Source organism: Sprattus sprattus, assembly GCF_963457725.1.
Source record: "Sprattus sprattus genome assembly, chromosome: 18".
Lineage (NCBI taxonomy): Eukaryota > Metazoa > Chordata > Actinopteri > Clupeiformes > Clupeidae > Sprattus > Sprattus sprattus.
Genome location: NC_137916.1, coordinates 17,884,159 through 17,901,944, shown reverse-complemented (window position 1 = coordinate 17,901,944; position 17,786 = coordinate 17,884,159). Strand labels below are relative to the sequence as shown.

General features: G+C 42.4%; 2 protein-coding genes across 5 annotated transcripts in view; both read right to left on the bottom strand.

Moving 5' to 3' along the window:
• hoxb3a (homeobox B3a) overlaps positions 1 to 17,786 on the bottom strand; it is a 57,390-nt gene that overhangs the window by 13,309 nt on the left and 26,295 nt on the right. For 2 of the 4 annotated variants that reach the window (XM_080856324.1, XM_080856325.1), the window contains exon 2: positions 11,540 to 11,756. The gene's annotated coding sequence lies outside the window, so the exon portion shown is untranslated. Of the gene's footprint in view, positions 1 to 1,580; positions 2,146 to 11,539; positions 11,757 to 17,786 lie in introns of those variants that run through there. The other 2 variants (XM_080856323.1, XM_080856326.1) reach the window with 2 other exon arrangements.
• On the bottom strand, positions 14,601 to 16,303 carry hoxb4a (homeobox B4a; the record flags this gene model as incomplete). The annotated part of the gene is made up of 2 exons (XM_080855964.1): positions 14,601 to 14,920; positions 15,880 to 16,303. 2 exons carry the CDS (start codon positions 16,301 to 16,303, stop codon positions 14,601 to 14,603), a joined length of 744 nt encoding a protein of 247 aa, XP_080712090.1.

Here is a 17,786-nt window from a genome sequence, read left to right as displayed (position 1 = left end):
GTGACTTTAACCTGGCATAAATCATTAGTATTTTGACTGTGCTAAAAAACTTAATAGTAAATTGTATTGTGAACGATCTGAAGGCCTATTCTTAGACGTAAGACACAACCTCCAAAACAGTATGGTGTACTAAAATAATTTCACAAAAGGTAATAACGCAACGTGCCCCAGGGATGTAACCGCTTAGACTAGAACACAATAGGAATATACAGTCCTCCATGCACTGTCAGCTACCGTCCACTTGCACAAGCACCTTCACTTTCACTTTTCCCCGGTGCTGGGCCCAGTGTCAGTGATGTATGATTAAATCGATTAAATGATAGCCACTTAAGAGTTTTGTGGTTTTATTCGAGGCTGTTCTCTGTGACGCGTAAACCGCTGGGTCACTCTTGCATTAGTTGGAGGGCTAACGACATTTTAGACAGCACGTGGGCAGGAATTCATTAAGCCATACTGTTCCATATTGTTGGCTTCATAAATAACTTGTACAATTCTGTGAGCATGGTGAACGGTTTCGAGTGGGAGCTGACCTCCAATTTGGCAACAAAAGGAGTTTCCTGCTCCAAAACATGTTGATGTTCACCCAAGCTACAGGCTAAGTTTGGCCCCAGTCCCTATGATGCTGTGATACCACTTGGGTTACATGTGGCAGAAGGTTTAAGTAAAAGTGATTGAGGGCAGCGGCTGTTACAATTGGGTGATATCATCCTGACATGAAATTAACATAACGCATGCTGAACGACAATAATTCCTATGAAAATGCAGATGCTCCTCTGCCTTACAATATTATCGAAATATAAGCACCTTGGCGGATTTCTGTATTAACGCTAATGATAGATTATCTTGGCCCATGGTCGCACATCTTACTTCTGAGTGGCTTACATGGCTTCAACAGTTTACCAATGTTATGGCCTCTTTGTTCAATGCTATAACCACACAAGATGAGGGTGGGATTGTGTAAAAATTAAATAAACCCACTTCCATGTGATCTTAAGAGTTATAGGATTTTTTTTTCAAGTGTGTTTACACTTGCAGCGCAGCATGACCCAGCAGAATTTCGGAGAAGATAATAATTCCACATAAATGTCCCTCACGGGGGCAAAGTCGGATTACTGGCAGTCTTTATAATACAGTGCCTTGTTTAAGGGTTTGTTTGAACGCCATTTGTTTCCCCAACAGGTGAAATGAAAAATAAATGCCAAATGTTAGGTTATCATAAGGCTTGCATTTTGGGGTTTCCTGCAGAGCAGAGTGAGAGAAACTCGCGATTCTAAATTGAGAGCTGCTAGAGTAAGCAATCCGTTGTCGGGGTCATAAATCATGGACACATGCGTCTTCTTTTTACACCCTAGCAGCAAGATCCATTCACTGAGTTCAACTCACCAAACGGGTCCCCACTCTCAGGGCTAACTAACTTATGCCGTCTCATAAAACTTTTACACTGACGACTTGGACACAAAATTCAACAGAAGATAAGTCAAAGGTATTCAAGAGGTTCGTAGAGGAGAGAGGGAAAGATGCGATGAGTTAAGTAAGAAAGCTTCAAAGGGGGAATAAGCAGGCTACTCCGCTTTAGTTACCTATTTGAAGGCATCTGTCTTCGGTTCTAAGAAGACAAAAAACTTTGGGCACACCCAAGGATGGCTCCTGCCTCGGTCACACAACGGATAATTAATGACTTGTCTCCACAACTGCTTTGGACTCAAAGAAGAGTCTAGGCACCCGGCGTCAGTCGAAGCCTGCAAACCTTACCTGACTTCCAGCACTCCCCTCGGTCCCGTAAATATGGATGGGCGCTTGTTTTGGATATTTATATTCAAGACACGCATGGAATACTTGCTTTGTTTGTTTCTCTGTTACCTTGGACGCACTAACTCTCACGGTATGCTACAGTTGGCATGGCTTTTTGCTGAACTTTTACGAGAACCAACTAAAACAACAGCCGTGTAGCGGGTTTTGAATCCGTAAGCCCATCTTGACAATAACGAATGATTTACGTATCAAGAAGCGCGCGCACACACACTCTGGAGCTCAACGCAGACAGTGGTTTGCTTCCGAAAAACGCAGCTTTCCCTCTCCTGACTTTCACCGCTCCGACCGCGGCGTGTGATTCCCTGGGCTCAGCAGTTGCCAACAGGCGAAAGATTCCACCTCTACCCTCTACCTCTTTTTCAGTCTCTCGCTGCTAGTGTGGAGCAAAGAGGATTGACACGGTGAACTAGTGAACCAGTGGACTGACAGGACACACAGGGTGGTGAAGGCAGCGGGGTTTGTCTGTCCAATAGGGAACTACACGGCTCCGTGGTCGACACATGGGCCATATGGCCATTACAACCTGCGGGCTTCTGCAAGGGTGAACGCGGTCAACCTCATTCCGATAGTAGTCTATTTCCTGACAAATTCCTGCTCTCTCTATAATAAGCCTTCAACAATCATATCAGCCTGTTAATAACCCTTATATAACAGAAGATTTTACGTTAAAAAAAACTGAAAACAAAAGAATTATAGGCCACCTCATTCTGCATTTACTGCTAAGCATATATTTTGGCTAAGCATATATACATAAATGTACAGATCATAGTCTTCAGTTCCCCTTTAAATGTTCAAACGTACTTGACTTTGTTTGCAAAGCAGTCTTTTGTGTGTACATATGTAGTCTACCCACGCAACAAGATCCCCACGAGTGCTCTTTTTCTCTGCCTGCGCGCACACACACACACACACACACAGGCGCGCGCGCGCGCGGTGACAAAAGCGAACAGAAAGGAGATACAGCGACTAGAGTTCAATTATAGCGATTCAGAAGTGCAATGATAGTATCCGGACTATTCTTAGCCATTGCACATAAAAAGGTACCCGTTCTCCCGTACATTTCCGGCTCGATGCTCTTATCGCTGCTCTCCATGCTCCTCAACCCGGTGAAAACCCTCCGTGCAGTCGCTGGATACCTTTTCTCCGGTCATTTTTCATGCGCTTTCAATCGCTGCTCTCTCAGACCGTTATAAATTAGCGTGAGGTTTCATATTGATTTATTTCCAAACTGGTAATCATTCCTGCATTACGAGGCAGGGGAACACCTGGCAAACCAGTCCCCTGCCCTCCTTTGCAGGGGCATACAGAGGCTTAGAGATACGTTTTTACACTTTTGCTATTGCCTCCCCAATTACAAAAAATGGCAGCCAAAATAACAGAGATGGCGGTGTTTAGAAGAACAGTCACACATAAGTATATTCCGATTATAGGAAGGGGTATGGTCGTTGTTATGTCAATTGTAATAGTTGTTATACACTTAGCCATTATTACGGATTTTGCCTTTGGGCTAAACGATCCTGAATCGCCACACTGCTTTGTGTTTTCCTCTTAGAAGATCATACAATGTGTCTCAATTACTATGGATATGTAAAACTTTGGGTTTTCCAATGGTTAATGATGATTCTTCGAAAACATTTCCCATGTTATGCCATGCACTGCACTCGCCTACCACGTTGATGTGGAAAATAGGCCTAATATATCATTCCTATGCGGGGGTTAGAAAACTGTGTGTGGGGCAGTGTTTGCGTGTGTGTTTCTTTGTGTATTTTATTTTATATGTATTTTTGTCTAAGTATTTTGTTGTTGAATTCTGGTAATAATCATTTTGACCAAGCATGCAAACTGTTGCCTGCTTACACTCTTGATATTTCACATTGCTGGCTAATGAACGAAAGCAATCAATTATACAGATTTGAAATGCGGTTTTGCTCAGAGGTTCTTTGTAGCGTCTTTGGTTTACATGTGGACATTTAGAACCACACAATATGGCTGCCATACGTGGATGTATTGTTCTAAGGGGTGGGAAGATTCGTTTACGTTGTCCCCTCTCTAGGGCGTGAGACTACTACAGTGTTGTCTGACATTCAAACGAAAAACAAACAAGGACCCTCCTAAACCCACAAAAACGGTAGCAGCCGTAACCCAGGCACGGTTTCAATTATAGATCCTATTCAGGGATTAATCTGTGATGAAAATACTATAGCCTATATCTAAGGGGCAATTACTTTTGTTAAGTAAAACGACGGTGCTAATGTATTTTATATGGGTGACAATATCACAGCTGGGTTGTTTCATTGATAGCTTGGCCTATGTTGCATAAGCACAATTATATTGGTCTCATTTTGCCTCATTTATGAAAATCCGCAAAGTTTAATATCATGCGCCACAGTCACCTTTAGTTAAAACTATATGAAGATTTAACAGCTTGTAAACGTAGCAAATATTTCCGTTTTTATTTTCTGACGAAACACTACAAGAAGTTGCTGCAGAGTGATCCTGTAAGCCTGGTGTTCAGGGCTGATACGGGCTACTGCCTCTGTGAGAATCCAACGGCCTGTCTTATAATGGCATTTTGAATCATTCATTCCACTCACCACTGTCATTGAATTGTGAAATCAGATATGAGGCGGTTTTAGTGAGCCCGAGTGATGTCCTGTGCGAAAATGTCTTCTCCCCTCTCCCCCTGCGTGTTCACCAAAATGAGCTTGGATATTGTTTTTGACACAGCGCCCGGCAACGAGAACGCCGCTGGAATTATACATTTAGAAAGTGCTGCCCCTCGCTGCTGCTCCCATTAATATTTTATGGGATCCACAGAGTTGTTCTAATTTTGCTACACAAAGGTTTACACTACCAAGGCGGAGGGGAAGACTAGGAGGCAACCACGGGAAATAATACTTGTCAGTATGTGAGCATCATACAAATGTTATTAGAAATTATTATGATTATCACCCTTATTATTTCATCATTATTTTACTATTTGTGTTAGGGCTATTATTATTATTATCACTATTACTTCGTCACATTGTGTTGTTATTGACAGAAAATAAAAAAACATGAATACATTCAAAAGTTAGTCTTCTCCTCTTATTGTGTTGTCTAGAAAGGGAAAGCCCATTCACTATCAGTGCACCGTACAAATATTGCCGCCTGGCCAAAATAACATTAACGCGTCATAAACTAGATTTACCACTCTTGGACGTTTGGTAAACCTCCCCCTTCTCTCAGGTAGCCTAGGTTCCACAATGAGGTGGATAAATGAGACTGAAGGTGCCTCAGCACCCGACTGTGATTATTTATGGGCTTTTCCGAAAGCCTTGTACATAATAACACAACGCATTACATGCGCCTAAGTGTAATAAAAAAAATAGGAATGCTGTACTAAAGGCTATGAACAATGTTTAACCTCTATTATTTCTCGCAACATCGAGTTTCATTTGGCTATGTTACAAGTATCCAAACGATCTGGAAGAAACAGAGCAGAATAAAAAATGCACAGTCTTCGATTAACTCGAGAGCAAAATCAGTTAATCCTGATATAGCGCCGAACGTTTTAAAAGTCTGCAGGTCGTTGTAGTGAACCAGCGCCGTTCTTCTGAAGCCTCTTCTGCTAAGTTTGTCTTCCAATTAAGTTTCTCTCCTGCGTCGCGAAAAGAGTTACAAGTCAGGTATGTAACCCCTGGCTATAAATCTCCAGGCAGGCTCTGGCGCTTTTATAAGTTTTACATGGCGGCGAGGCGTTCCCGTTTTGCCAAATTTAAACAAATCTTCCCTTAATTGGTAATCGTATATGCAGTAACTCAAGACCTGCAGCTACTTAGCCTTCATATTAGCTCCTGATCCATTGCATGTACATCGCCCGCGTTAATCAACTCGAGGGGGAGAACGGGAAGAAAAAAGAGGGTTTCACACGACACGGAGGATGGCAAGAGGGCCGGCAAGCAGCGTGGAGCCAGGAATCTCTTCCTCATTCCCGAGTATCATCGCTCGCTCATCATTTTCAAGCGAAATGATTTATCGCAGAGATGGTCATAAACAACACAACTCCCTCACAAACACACAATGGCAGCCCCGCTGCCGTTGACACACAAATCACTATAAATCAAGCAAAGTAGCTGAATGAAAAGAGGAGAGGGAAAGAGACATGCTGCGGAAGGGAGAAAGATGGGATGGGAAACAGTGAGAATCCTATACCGTTTTAAAATATAAATATACAAAATGATATCAATGGAACACAAGTGCAATGCTATGACATGTAATATCAGTCCTGTTGCAACGACAGAAGTCAAACAATGGAATGGGGTTTGAGACGTGCATGCTGGATGACAAGGTATGGCAAGATGAATATTTTCTGACATATTTACCACAATATCACAAACGGCCAATAATTCATGGACTCGGGCAAGCCCGGAACGTTGCAGCAATGTACGTGCATGGAAGTGGCGTCCCCCGTTTCCGCTATACTCACAATGTCCACACGCCGAGGTGCTCCCGTCCAATTTTGTTTTATTGCAGCCTCCGCGTGTGTCTGTGCCTCTCTTTTTTTCCTCCGCTATAGGGCTTGTTTTTAAAAGGACAGTTGAATTTCACGTCAGACACAGGGAGACCATGTCTGCGATATTCCTGACGAATACATATCTATTCTGCAACCACTGCATTAATTATTTAATGAATCACGTGACCAGGAGGGGGATGGGGGTGACTCTCCTTGCAAGCTCGCGGGACCACTCTACCTCAACGGTACAGACACTCGCTTTTAACTTGTATTTCTTCGAACATAAATGTATAAGAAAATAAAATGAAACATCACCTTTGTCCGACCAGAAGCTGGTGGCGAAATAAAACTTACATGTATTTAAAATGGCACTTCAGGTAAGTATTAGTGTCATAAACACGTTCTGATCGAACTCCTGAGAGAAACTTAAATATCTAGCTACTACTCTGGATTCTTTCTTGTCTGCATTGTCATGGACCTATGTTATTTGGATTCAGCTCTTATAGCCTAATATATAAACGTTAGCTCCATAGCACATTTGAAATTGCTATTGATGTCTAAACAAGTGCAAGTCTTGCAAGTGTTTTTATCTTATTGTTATCTTGAGTCGCTTTTTGCTAAATGCAATGTCATCTTGCCTTTCTCTGTTTCTAATTGAATTAAAGTTTGCAATGCAATTTAAACTATGTTTTGTCATTTTCTGACCTAAATCATTGTAGGCTGGGCTCCAGTAAGTGTCTCTTATGACTGGATTACTGAATGTTTTACAAACACCATTATTATGCTGCCTCCTCTGTACTTATGAATAATGTTACAGTTTTTCAAAGATGTTGGAGATTTGCATGTGAGACTTTCTGGTGCGTTTGGTCCTGACTCAAAGTGCAGTATAACCATAGCCTTCGTGTGGACTCTAAATTATGGTTATAGAGAGTTCATTTTCACAGGGACCATTAGAGAGAACATTTTAGACAGGTAGCACACGGCGAATAAAAGGGTGAGTTTTGCAGAGATCCCGCCGTGAGCTCTTAGCAACAACAGTTCCTATTTTTCTATGCTGAGGCAGAGCCTCGCTGGGTAGAACAATAGACCCGGGGCTGTGTCGAAGCAACGAGTCGAACGAACACTCTCCTGAAGGTCAAACAATAGCTCGACTTGGTATGCTTCGAAATCTCGTAGACCTCTGCATTGCATTGCCTTGCCTTGCCTTTCCCTTTCTTCCTCTTTCACGTAAACAGAACCAAAACAGCTTAAGGGGATATCACAAGGAGGAGGGACAAAACAAGACTCACTTTCTTCCACTAAAAGTCATCACTATCAAATACAAACACACTAAATATTCTGGAGAAAAAAACAACACGACCAAGATAAGCTTTGTTTGCAACTGAAACCACCATCAAGCTTCTCCTGCCAAGGCGCTGTATGATGATGTGTGAACCAAAAGCACAATGGAAATATGTGCTATTGCTAAAAGTGTAATGATAAATGTTTGGATATCATTCGTTACACATATCTCGCCTATATGCAGAAAAACCTGATACTGTGCCATACGATTTGGGATTATGTAACAAATCCGTTACAAACCCTTGAAATGTCACGGAATATTTGTTATTGTCTATGTATCTATTGTTTGTGCAATCGTTTTGATATGTGAATAGAGACGCATAATATTTTATCAATTCACGAATCAAACTATGGCCATGGCATTTGAAGACACCGAAAAAAAAACACTAATGCTATTAATTGGTAGGAATACTACTTATTACGAAATACAGTAATCATCAAAACAGTGAACTGTTCAATGCAATTAACTACAAAGTGGATGGTTTAAGGTATCTTCACATACAAGAACAACGTGTTGTAGATTACTTTGCAGCAATGAACGGCAAATGTAGGGAAACAATGTGTGTAAATATGGTGTCCATGATAGACCATACACAAAAATTAGTTAAAAATGAAAATACAACAAAAGCCACACAAAAAATCATACACATTACAATAAAGCATTACATTCACCATACATGCTGCTGCTACAACTAGCAACTAAACCGCTATCATAGCACTCGTAATAATAATAATAATAATAATTCTTCTTGGATTGACTGAACAGTCAGTGTAAATGGCTTTTGAACAGAGTCACTGTAAACATAGCCCTTTGCTGAAGGCTTGGTTTATACAGCCAAACGTAGAATGATTTACGGGCCGAACATCTCTTCTTTTATTGTGGACCGTAAATCTGTCAAACCCGGCAGGGCGCACGGAGTCGGATTTGAAATATATTCTGAAAGAGACGCACTCCCTCCATGGGAAAACAGCAAGCGAGTGTGTGTCCTCACTTAACATTAGTCAAATTCCTTTTAGAAACGTTGGGTCAGTACTGACCAATGTTTAATATTTAGCTGAATGTACAGGATGTGTCTTTTTCGATGAGGAAAGAAAAGCAGTTCAGTGCGATTCTTGGAGGAATTCATGCCAGCTGACGCAATCATACATTTTGAATACACGTATTACTGTTTTTATCATCATCTATTTTTTTTAAAGGCAATTGTAATGAATTATATTTTATCAACATAAGGTGTCCAATGAGAACCCTAGTCGGCTCGTGATCCTACTAACAGCAAACGGCTAACCTATATCTGTGATTTAAACTAGATTTAAAAAGTCAATTAAATGCGCTATCTATTTGATCAATAAATGGCTATTTATCCATTAAGTGAGTTTCTTTCTTTCTCCGTGTGCAGGCATTGTCGAATTTCAGTCTGTCTTTTTATCTGGTTAATTATTAATAGGGCATGAGTACAATCACAATTGTGCGGCTGCTGCACTGAAATGAGGTTAGCCATTAAAAGATTGTCGTAGGCTATAGGCAACGACCTAAGATAGCCAAGTACTGTTGGCATTAAAAATAAAACTCGTTACACCATGATTTCTATAATATACCATGGAAATATTACCCTTAAGCCGCGTAGTTGGCTAATAACAATGTAGTGGCTTTTATTATTAGGAGGGTAGGGGGTAGTGGCTGTGGGAACATTTGGTCTCTCCTTTACTTAATATGTGTCTCTTTTGGGAGGGAAAAAAAGAAAAAAAGAAAAGAGCTTCCAGCCCTGGCGCACGGAGCTCGCGTGTGCTGGCCATATATCTGCACTGACTGCGTGGCGCTGACCTCCGCTCTTCGGCTTTGCACAATAATAATTCAGCTGTTCGCACAGGCTATTTGTTTCGCAATTAGCAGTGTGTGAGCTCAAACAGGCAACACCGCGCCACTTCGGGCCAGGCGACCAGGCTTTCCAACAAATCTTTCAAGCAAGCAGAGGAGAGGGGAGAGGGGGAGAGGAGATACCTCGGTACTTATAGGTGGCATACCAAATAACTATCACATTTAGGGCAATATGTTCCTGAAATCATTGTAGTTGTAACATACAGCCTAACCTGTGTAGAATGTCTAGGGTTGAAGAGAATAACAAAGCTTTGCAGTAAGACACACGCAGGGGTTGAACCGTCAATCTACAGCGCCATGGCAACTAAAAACTTCAGATGAGTTAGAGGAAAAAGGTCTGTGCAAGGCCACTGCCTGTGTTTTCTTAAGGCCCCATTAGTTTATTCGAGTGTCTTCGCAGAGAGATAGTATGTGCCCTGAGGCTATAGTGGTCAGGCCTCGGTGTTATGACTACCTCGCCCCAGGGCTGGGCCGAAAATGTAACCCGGAGCCATGTCCAGTCTGCGGAGGGTCAAGGGTTTCGAGGGGGTCAGTCTGAGCCTTCGCAACGGACCTAATCGGTCAGAAAAACGTGTCCCCTGGTTGAACCCTGCGAGACCATTTTGCTGTCCACTACAACCATCGATTCCCAGCTCTTCCCTCGATACCATGTTCTATATTTTTGCAATTTGTTTTAGGCTTTGCCACGCACCCGATATCTCAACCCTGAAGTGGGCAAAGGAACCACTGGCCAGAACGCATGTCCTTTTTCTGATACTCGCTTAAGATTGATTGTTGTGGGGTTAAACAGCGGTGAGTGAATATCGGAGGCATTCGTGCACATCTACACACACAAACACATGCAATTATATAAAGCAATTTGTGGCCAGTGGATTGACTACTTTTTTTCTCTAGATCGTTTCTGTAATCTAGTTCCACTGTTCTTTTAATTTCATGTTTCACCTATTCTGCGTGGAATCAAGTCATTACAAGGCCCGAACGCCAATTCAAGTTGCAATGTGAGTGCTTCGCCAAACCAGGATGTATGTAGTCACATCGTATTCCATAATATGTAATTATCACATTATATCAAATAAATAAAGACTTCAGAAAGTCATGTCCTGAGATGACTGAAGTGTTTATTATGTGCACACTGCAGGCACTGAAAACATAACCAGAAATATTTACACCCAGACCTACATGAACACACACACACACACACACACACACACAGAGACACACACACACACACACACACACACACACACACACACACACACACACACACACACACACACACACACACACACACACACACACACACACACACACACACACACACACACACACACACACACACACACACACTATGAATCTGTATTCACGTATACTTTTCCCTCAGCAACCACCGAAGTCCATAAGAAGACTGACACACACACACACACACACACACACACACTATGAATCTGTATTCACATATACTTTTCCCTCAGCAACCACCGAAGTCCATAAGAAGACACACACAATTTACATATGTAGTATACTGTCCATAGAACACAGCAAACCGCTTGAACAAACACATCACGCTCCCTATGATGTTTGCGCATTCGCCCAGAAGTCAAACTTGTTACATAGACGAGGTTACAATATGCACATATAAATATACTGTGAACTCACATACGTACTGACACATAGAGAGACAGAGACACACACACACACACACTCTCTCTCTCTCTCTCCCTCTCTCTCTCCGTCTCTCTCTCTCTAGGTGACAGTCACAGACAACAAAACAGTTGCACAGTTTGCACATGTTTCTCATGAAAACAAAGTGTACCGTGCACCTTGTCATCCAAACTCCAAACAAGTAAGCAAAACCACGCAACAGCCGGCTACCACAAGTCCCCTATGTCACAGCAGCCATAAAAGTCACTTGTCCCGGTCACAGCAAATGCTTGCCTGATACCCGACTGTGAAACTCAGGGCCATAAAGTCATAAAAACCCTAAAGTAAACCAAAACGAAACAAAATGCATTTACCTTCGTGGCGTCCATCGTGCATCCTGCGAAGATTCTCACTTGCGTTAAAATTTCAGCCGTTTTGCTGCTTTTCGAGGGCGGATTTTTGTTTTCTTGAGGCATGTCTTAGTTGAAAAGAAGGTGGTGGTGCGATGGTAGGGAGGGTGGAGGGGGATATCTTCAAGTGTCTTCCAAGACTTGACTCCCCTCCTAGCAGAAGGCCCATGCAGTTGTGCTGCTGAATGACAATAGAAAAGAAGTGTGTAAAAAGAAGGGGTGATTAATGATTTTTCTGTATAATTCTCACATTTTTCTTGGGCTCTGTCCACAAATAATGGCGGTGAACTTTCGGGGCCCCTAAGAAATCTGTTCGCTCCTATTCAGCCGTCGGTGGCAGAAGGCTTTTTTGATATCGAGGATAAGAAAAGGATTCCAAGGTGCACATTGTATCAGATGCCACACGCAGAAGGCATTCATTTCACAAGACGAGTGCCTCTGGGCCTTTCTTGTAAGGAGATAAATGTTCACGGGAACCGATCATCTTTCCATGTAAACGTCCCATGTTCAATTTTTAAAAATCATAACATTTGGACATAAGACTAAGATCATCTCTCGAATTTTAAGTAAAGGCCTTTTTATGACAATAGGTATAGCTTACATGTCTGAATGAAAATGCAAAAAAAAATGTAGTGGAGCTAAAATCAAAATTATTTAATGCTTTAAATAAAGATATACCTTGAAAGGAGGTCTAAGATAAGCTCAGTATCTGCAGAGAGGCTTTTGGTGTTTCGTTGACTAGACACATCTTGGCTCGTTGACGAGTGTGACGTTTGTAATATTGCTGGGGCCTTTCATAAATAAAGGAAAGAAAATAGATAAATGGATAGAGGCCTCCATGTGGCGGGAGTGTCTCGCCGATATCAAGGAGCGAGTAATAGAAAATCTTCTTGGTGCCACGGAATGCTAGAAGACCAATTTGAGGCCACACTTTTGTTTAAAGTTCAACGCCGGCAAACGGAATGTTATTTTCTCCTGCTCTATATTTTCGATACCTGCTCTAAGAAAAGAAAATGAAAATTAATACAAGGGCCGCGCCTTCCAAAAGAAGCCATTTGTCTTCTTGATTATCTATTTGGTTGTCAGGGTTTGAGCTATGGCACCGGCCCGCTCCTTTGTAATATAAAAAAACACACAGCGCACCGGCGAGCAGCCGAGAAAACTGTTGTGCAAAAATTACACTCATTAAAGCATTAAAAGCCCACGAGCCGAGAAACAATTTTACTTGTTTCTGCCTTTTTTCAAAACGTGGATCCATACTTTAACTCCCCTCTCAGCATCGTTGAGCAGCGAGTGTGAGCACCGTTAAATTAAGGCGAGAGGAGAATGAAACGAAGGGCCTCGTGATTTAAAACGAGATTACAAGGCGTAATGTAGCAGGATTACTCATGGACGCACGATATAAATCACACTGCAGATATGCACTGATATTTAAGACGGCCTGGGCTAAAAAGCAAGAAGCAAATCCACTGTGGCGGGCCGAAATTCAATTAAAAATGTATGCTTTGGCATACATCACACTGACTATTGACTCTTCTTCACCACTTGACTCGTCAAAGCTTCCAAGCCCGGCTTCTAGTTGCAGATGGCGACAGAAGGACAGGACACAAAAGGGAAAGAAAGATGCTTTTTCGCCATTTATTAAATTTCTAGCTATTTACAAGTAACAAGGAAGACAGAGATAGAGATAGAGAAGTAAGCAGGGAGAGAGGACAACATACAAAATCGGGGGAATAAAATACATTTCTGTCATTTACCAGCGTCAAGATGGATCTTTGGAATGTAAAAACGAAAGACATAAAAGGTAAATACCCAAATGGCACAGGGTGAGAAGAAATGCGTGAGAAGGAGGGAAATAAAGAGGGGAGAAAGAAAGACAAGAGACACATGTGCACGTGTTTATGTGCCTGAATAGGCTTAGAGTCAAGAGAATAATCGCTAAAATAAATGTCTATATTCAGTCATGCAAATATACGCACCCCTTTTCTCTGAACAACCCTGGCCACATACTGACTTAAATTATACATTTCACTCACAAGAAATGAATAAGTACTTATTGCAGATACTTGTCATGTAAGTCAAACGAGTTCAAATCTGTCACTTCATTAAAAACAAGACAACAAAAATCAACACAATTACAATTGAGGTAATTCACACAGTACTTAGCAGTGCTCTGTTTTAAATGATTTGCGATGTACCAGGTTTTGGTTCTTAGCATATAGCTATGCCCAGCTTAATGAAATGGCAGAGACCTTCCATTGTGTTTGAAGAACGTCTCCTTTATATTTCCCCGTTTATTTCGAATATAATGATTATTAGATATTGAAAATATGCGGGGGGAACAGTCCCTGTACATGTTGAACGATAGATCAGCTTCACTAGTCTTCTTGGCATTGCATCCTTAGAGAACACCAAATAACAATATTAAAAAATAAAAAGTAAAATCTGAGATATTTCAAGGATGAGGAACTTCATATTTGGACAGCCGTGCTCGTTGTATTTTCTGAACGGAAGGCAGAAAAAAGGGCAGTAAAAAAACGGCTCTTGACGAAACAAGGAGACTCATTTATTAAACAGAACGCTAGACGTCGAGGTAATGGGCAGGCCTACGGTTCATCCTTTGTACCGCAGAGTAAACATGACAAATGGGACTGAGTTTGGCGTGATTAAAGATGAAACGCGGATCCATCTTCACCAAATCTGAAAACTATCTGCCGCCTTCTGTTCTAATAGAGGGGGAGAGAGAACAGGAGGGGCGCGGGGTAAGAGGGAACTGGATCGAGAGAGAACACATCTGTGGAAGTGTTTGTATTCGGACTCTTTGCCCCACTCTTTTTTCTGGCTTAGAATTGGACATATTTTCTCCATCCTCCCTTTCGTAACCCTCATGTGAAACATCCCTGTCAGTGAATAAAGAGATAGAGAACGGGCAGAGCCGCATGGCTGAAATCCACGCGTGCCCCCCTCCTGACACTGTGGTTTCAAAAAGTGCGTTTATTTCTGAATGGGTTTGAAGGGAGGTTGGCTATAGGCTGGGTGGGGGTCCGCTGGTCCGGTTCTGTGAACTTCCCAGTGTCGAGACTCCGCTTGGTGTTGTGTTGGAGGAGCCACTGGACCTTATCTTGGTGTTAGGCAGCTTGTGGTCTTTCTTCCACTTCATACGTCGGTTCTGGAACCAAATCTTGATCTGGCGTTCCGAGAGGCATAGGGTGTGAGCTATCTCCACCCTGCGCCTCCGGGTCAGATAGCGGTTGTAGTGGAACTCCTTCTCTAGTTCCAGAACTTGTTGTCTTGTGTATGCTGTGCGGGAGCGCTTGGGTTCACCTCCTGTATAATTTGGGTTTACTGTTGAGAGAGACAACAGACAAACATTACTCTTTAACTAATCCTCTGGAAAAGTAACCTTTTAACAGCCCTAAACACGCAACATGGGTAAAACGTAATAATCGACTGGTGACAGAGATCCACAAACGTGTTCCATCCAATCGCTAGATCAGAATACAACTGCGCCGCATGCAAAAAGACGAACGATCATTGTCTATGTAGTAGGTTATTTCTGTCAGGGGGGCCAGAGGCATACAATGACGTGCGCAATCAGGGCAATCCACAAAGAATGCATGAATCCATGTTAAATGTGTGGGCATGCCATAAAGCAAGGAAAACATGTTCGCAACAAAGAGAAGCACAGTGCAACACTGTACACCAAAAGTATTGTATGGCGTTTCTATTTTTATCGTCTCGCTGCACACAGTAGACATGCTGATAGCGGGTGACTTTGCGAAACTCGCATTTGTCCTCGTCTAATTGCTCTCTATAGTTCTCGAAGCACTCACTAATTATTGCAGAATAATACTCCTTACCTATAATAAAGTTGAACTGTTTGCCTTACTATTAGTGGTTTATGATCTTGTCCATAAATATGAATATTTCAGCTTCCATAAAACTTTTACCTCACAATAGAGTAGTGACAGCGAAGAGTACACGTTTATACATAGAGCCACTTAAAATCAAATTACGAACGCATAAAACTTAACTTATGGGTTTCTTGAGCCGTAATAAAACCTACCCTAGTAGAAATTAGAAAGGGAAGGTTGCATAGACTTCAAAGGTACTTGGCGAAGAAGTGCAATAAAAATTTATGGAGGGTGTAATTATATTGCCCTGCAAACAGCCGATCGTAAATCTCGACAGAGAGCTACCTCACAAGGGGAGCAATAGATTTAATACCGGACATCCAAGCTTCCCAACTTGGGTGAAGTGCAGTAGCAAGACGAGGCAGAGAAGTAGAAGTTAGCAGCACTTACTTATGTTTACGTGGACTTTCTTCATCCAGGGATACACCACGGGATCCTTGCGTGAGCTGGCCGATGAAGTGCTTTGGTTAATGGGATTCTGTCCACAAGCGGGCGGAGGGCTCGGAGTTACGGAGTCGCAATGATGGCTTTGCTCTGGGAGAGGGGTTGAGAGTCCGGTTGGTGGTAGAACGTGACCCCTCGGCGACATAACTACTGCTGGCTGCCCCGGACCCTGGCACGACGAGTAAGGCGGTTCGACACAGCCCGACCGCTGGTGGTAAATCGACTCATGTTGGAACGCAGGCTCTTGCCTCTGGGCGCTGTAGTAGTCCGGGGAGTGACTGGGTAGGTAGTCATTTTGTGAGTATTCCTCGCAGGGTGGAAACTTCGGGTCCACATAGTTAGAGTTGATCAAATAGGAACTCATGGCCATTAATTTCCTTGAATTGCACACAAAATATACTAAAATTTATATCTATCCCTTTACTCGTTTTCCTGTTTCGTAGAACCCTCCTACTTTCTGTCAAGTGAACAAAGTTAAGAATCCATGTGACAGCAGTAGCCAATCGCGTGGATCCCTCCAATTCCCGGATAAGGAAATGGGATTAGCCAGAGCGAACCCCGCACATCATCCGTGCATAGTTTGTGACAATCAGATGCTGTATATTTTGTATGATAACACGCGGAATAAAGTCAAGCAAGAGAATCAAAACAATAACAAACGAAAGCTTATAAGTCTACAATGCGTGACGTATTTTCCCGACAGTTATACGTCTGCATTATGGACGACTTCCAAGTCCCCCTCCCCACTCCACCATAATTCGTTAAGAAAAACTCGCGCATGGGCTTTTCAACCCGCACATACACAGACACGATATTTAAGGTATTCTGGAGTTTTTCTTTTTTGACTCGCTCTGTGGAAAAGAAGTGCCAGAGAAAGTGATGCAGAGGACTAGCTCTGGCCCAGCCTTTAAATGCGCTCGCTAATAACGCACAGGCAATGTCTCTGGTGTGAGCCGTGCAGCGGAAGACTGTCAGAGATTAATCTGGGCTTGTTTGAGATCAATAGAAAATTCATCAACTAATTCAGGTTACAAAGCCTCCTAAATCACAGCAAGACCTTTTGCATTCAAGCAAGTCGCCAGTTAGTCCCATCACTGGAGAGCGTTCATTCTGCACACGGATTTACACACCTTGCATAGCAATTGGTAGCAAATCCCCGTAAACTACGACAAAAGAAGTTGAATCTAACATCTTTCCCCGGCAGGCACATCTCTTCACGTGCTGGAGGGTCATTAGAGTAAATATCGAATTTATATCAAGTGGATATCGCGCTGAAACATGTTTTGTTGTTTTAATCGAAGACGTCAAAATCGAAAGCTGGTGGGGAGCCACCAAAGCGCCTCATTAGAAGAACAATCACTGCACTTTCTGCAATTCGAATGAGAACTCAAGCTCAATAATAGATATCTCCTACCTCCAAACATATATTCACAAAACAAGGGAGGAAAACAATTCTCCCCACACAGAATAACAAGGCCCACACAAAATAAATGGAATATTTGAAGTGGTTGAAAGTCTTCGACCTCCATCGGTGTTGTAGCGCTTATATCAACTACATACTCCCCTAGATACGAATTTGTGACTGTGTGTCTGTTCACACAAATCCGGATCTACAGGGTATATATAGATGACAGGTATCTCCTTGACAGGTATAGAACCGGGCCGCACACCTTGACCACTGGCAGTCAAGGTGCAGCACCTAGGTCAGTCTGCCTTCAAGTGCATCTATTGTCTTGCTTGGTTCGGAGATAGGTGCTTTGCAAACAGACAATTGGCTCTAAAAACAGGTCACATTTTTCAAGTTTACCCTCAGGATACACCAGACAACATTATCAGTTGGTCTTGAAAAAAGA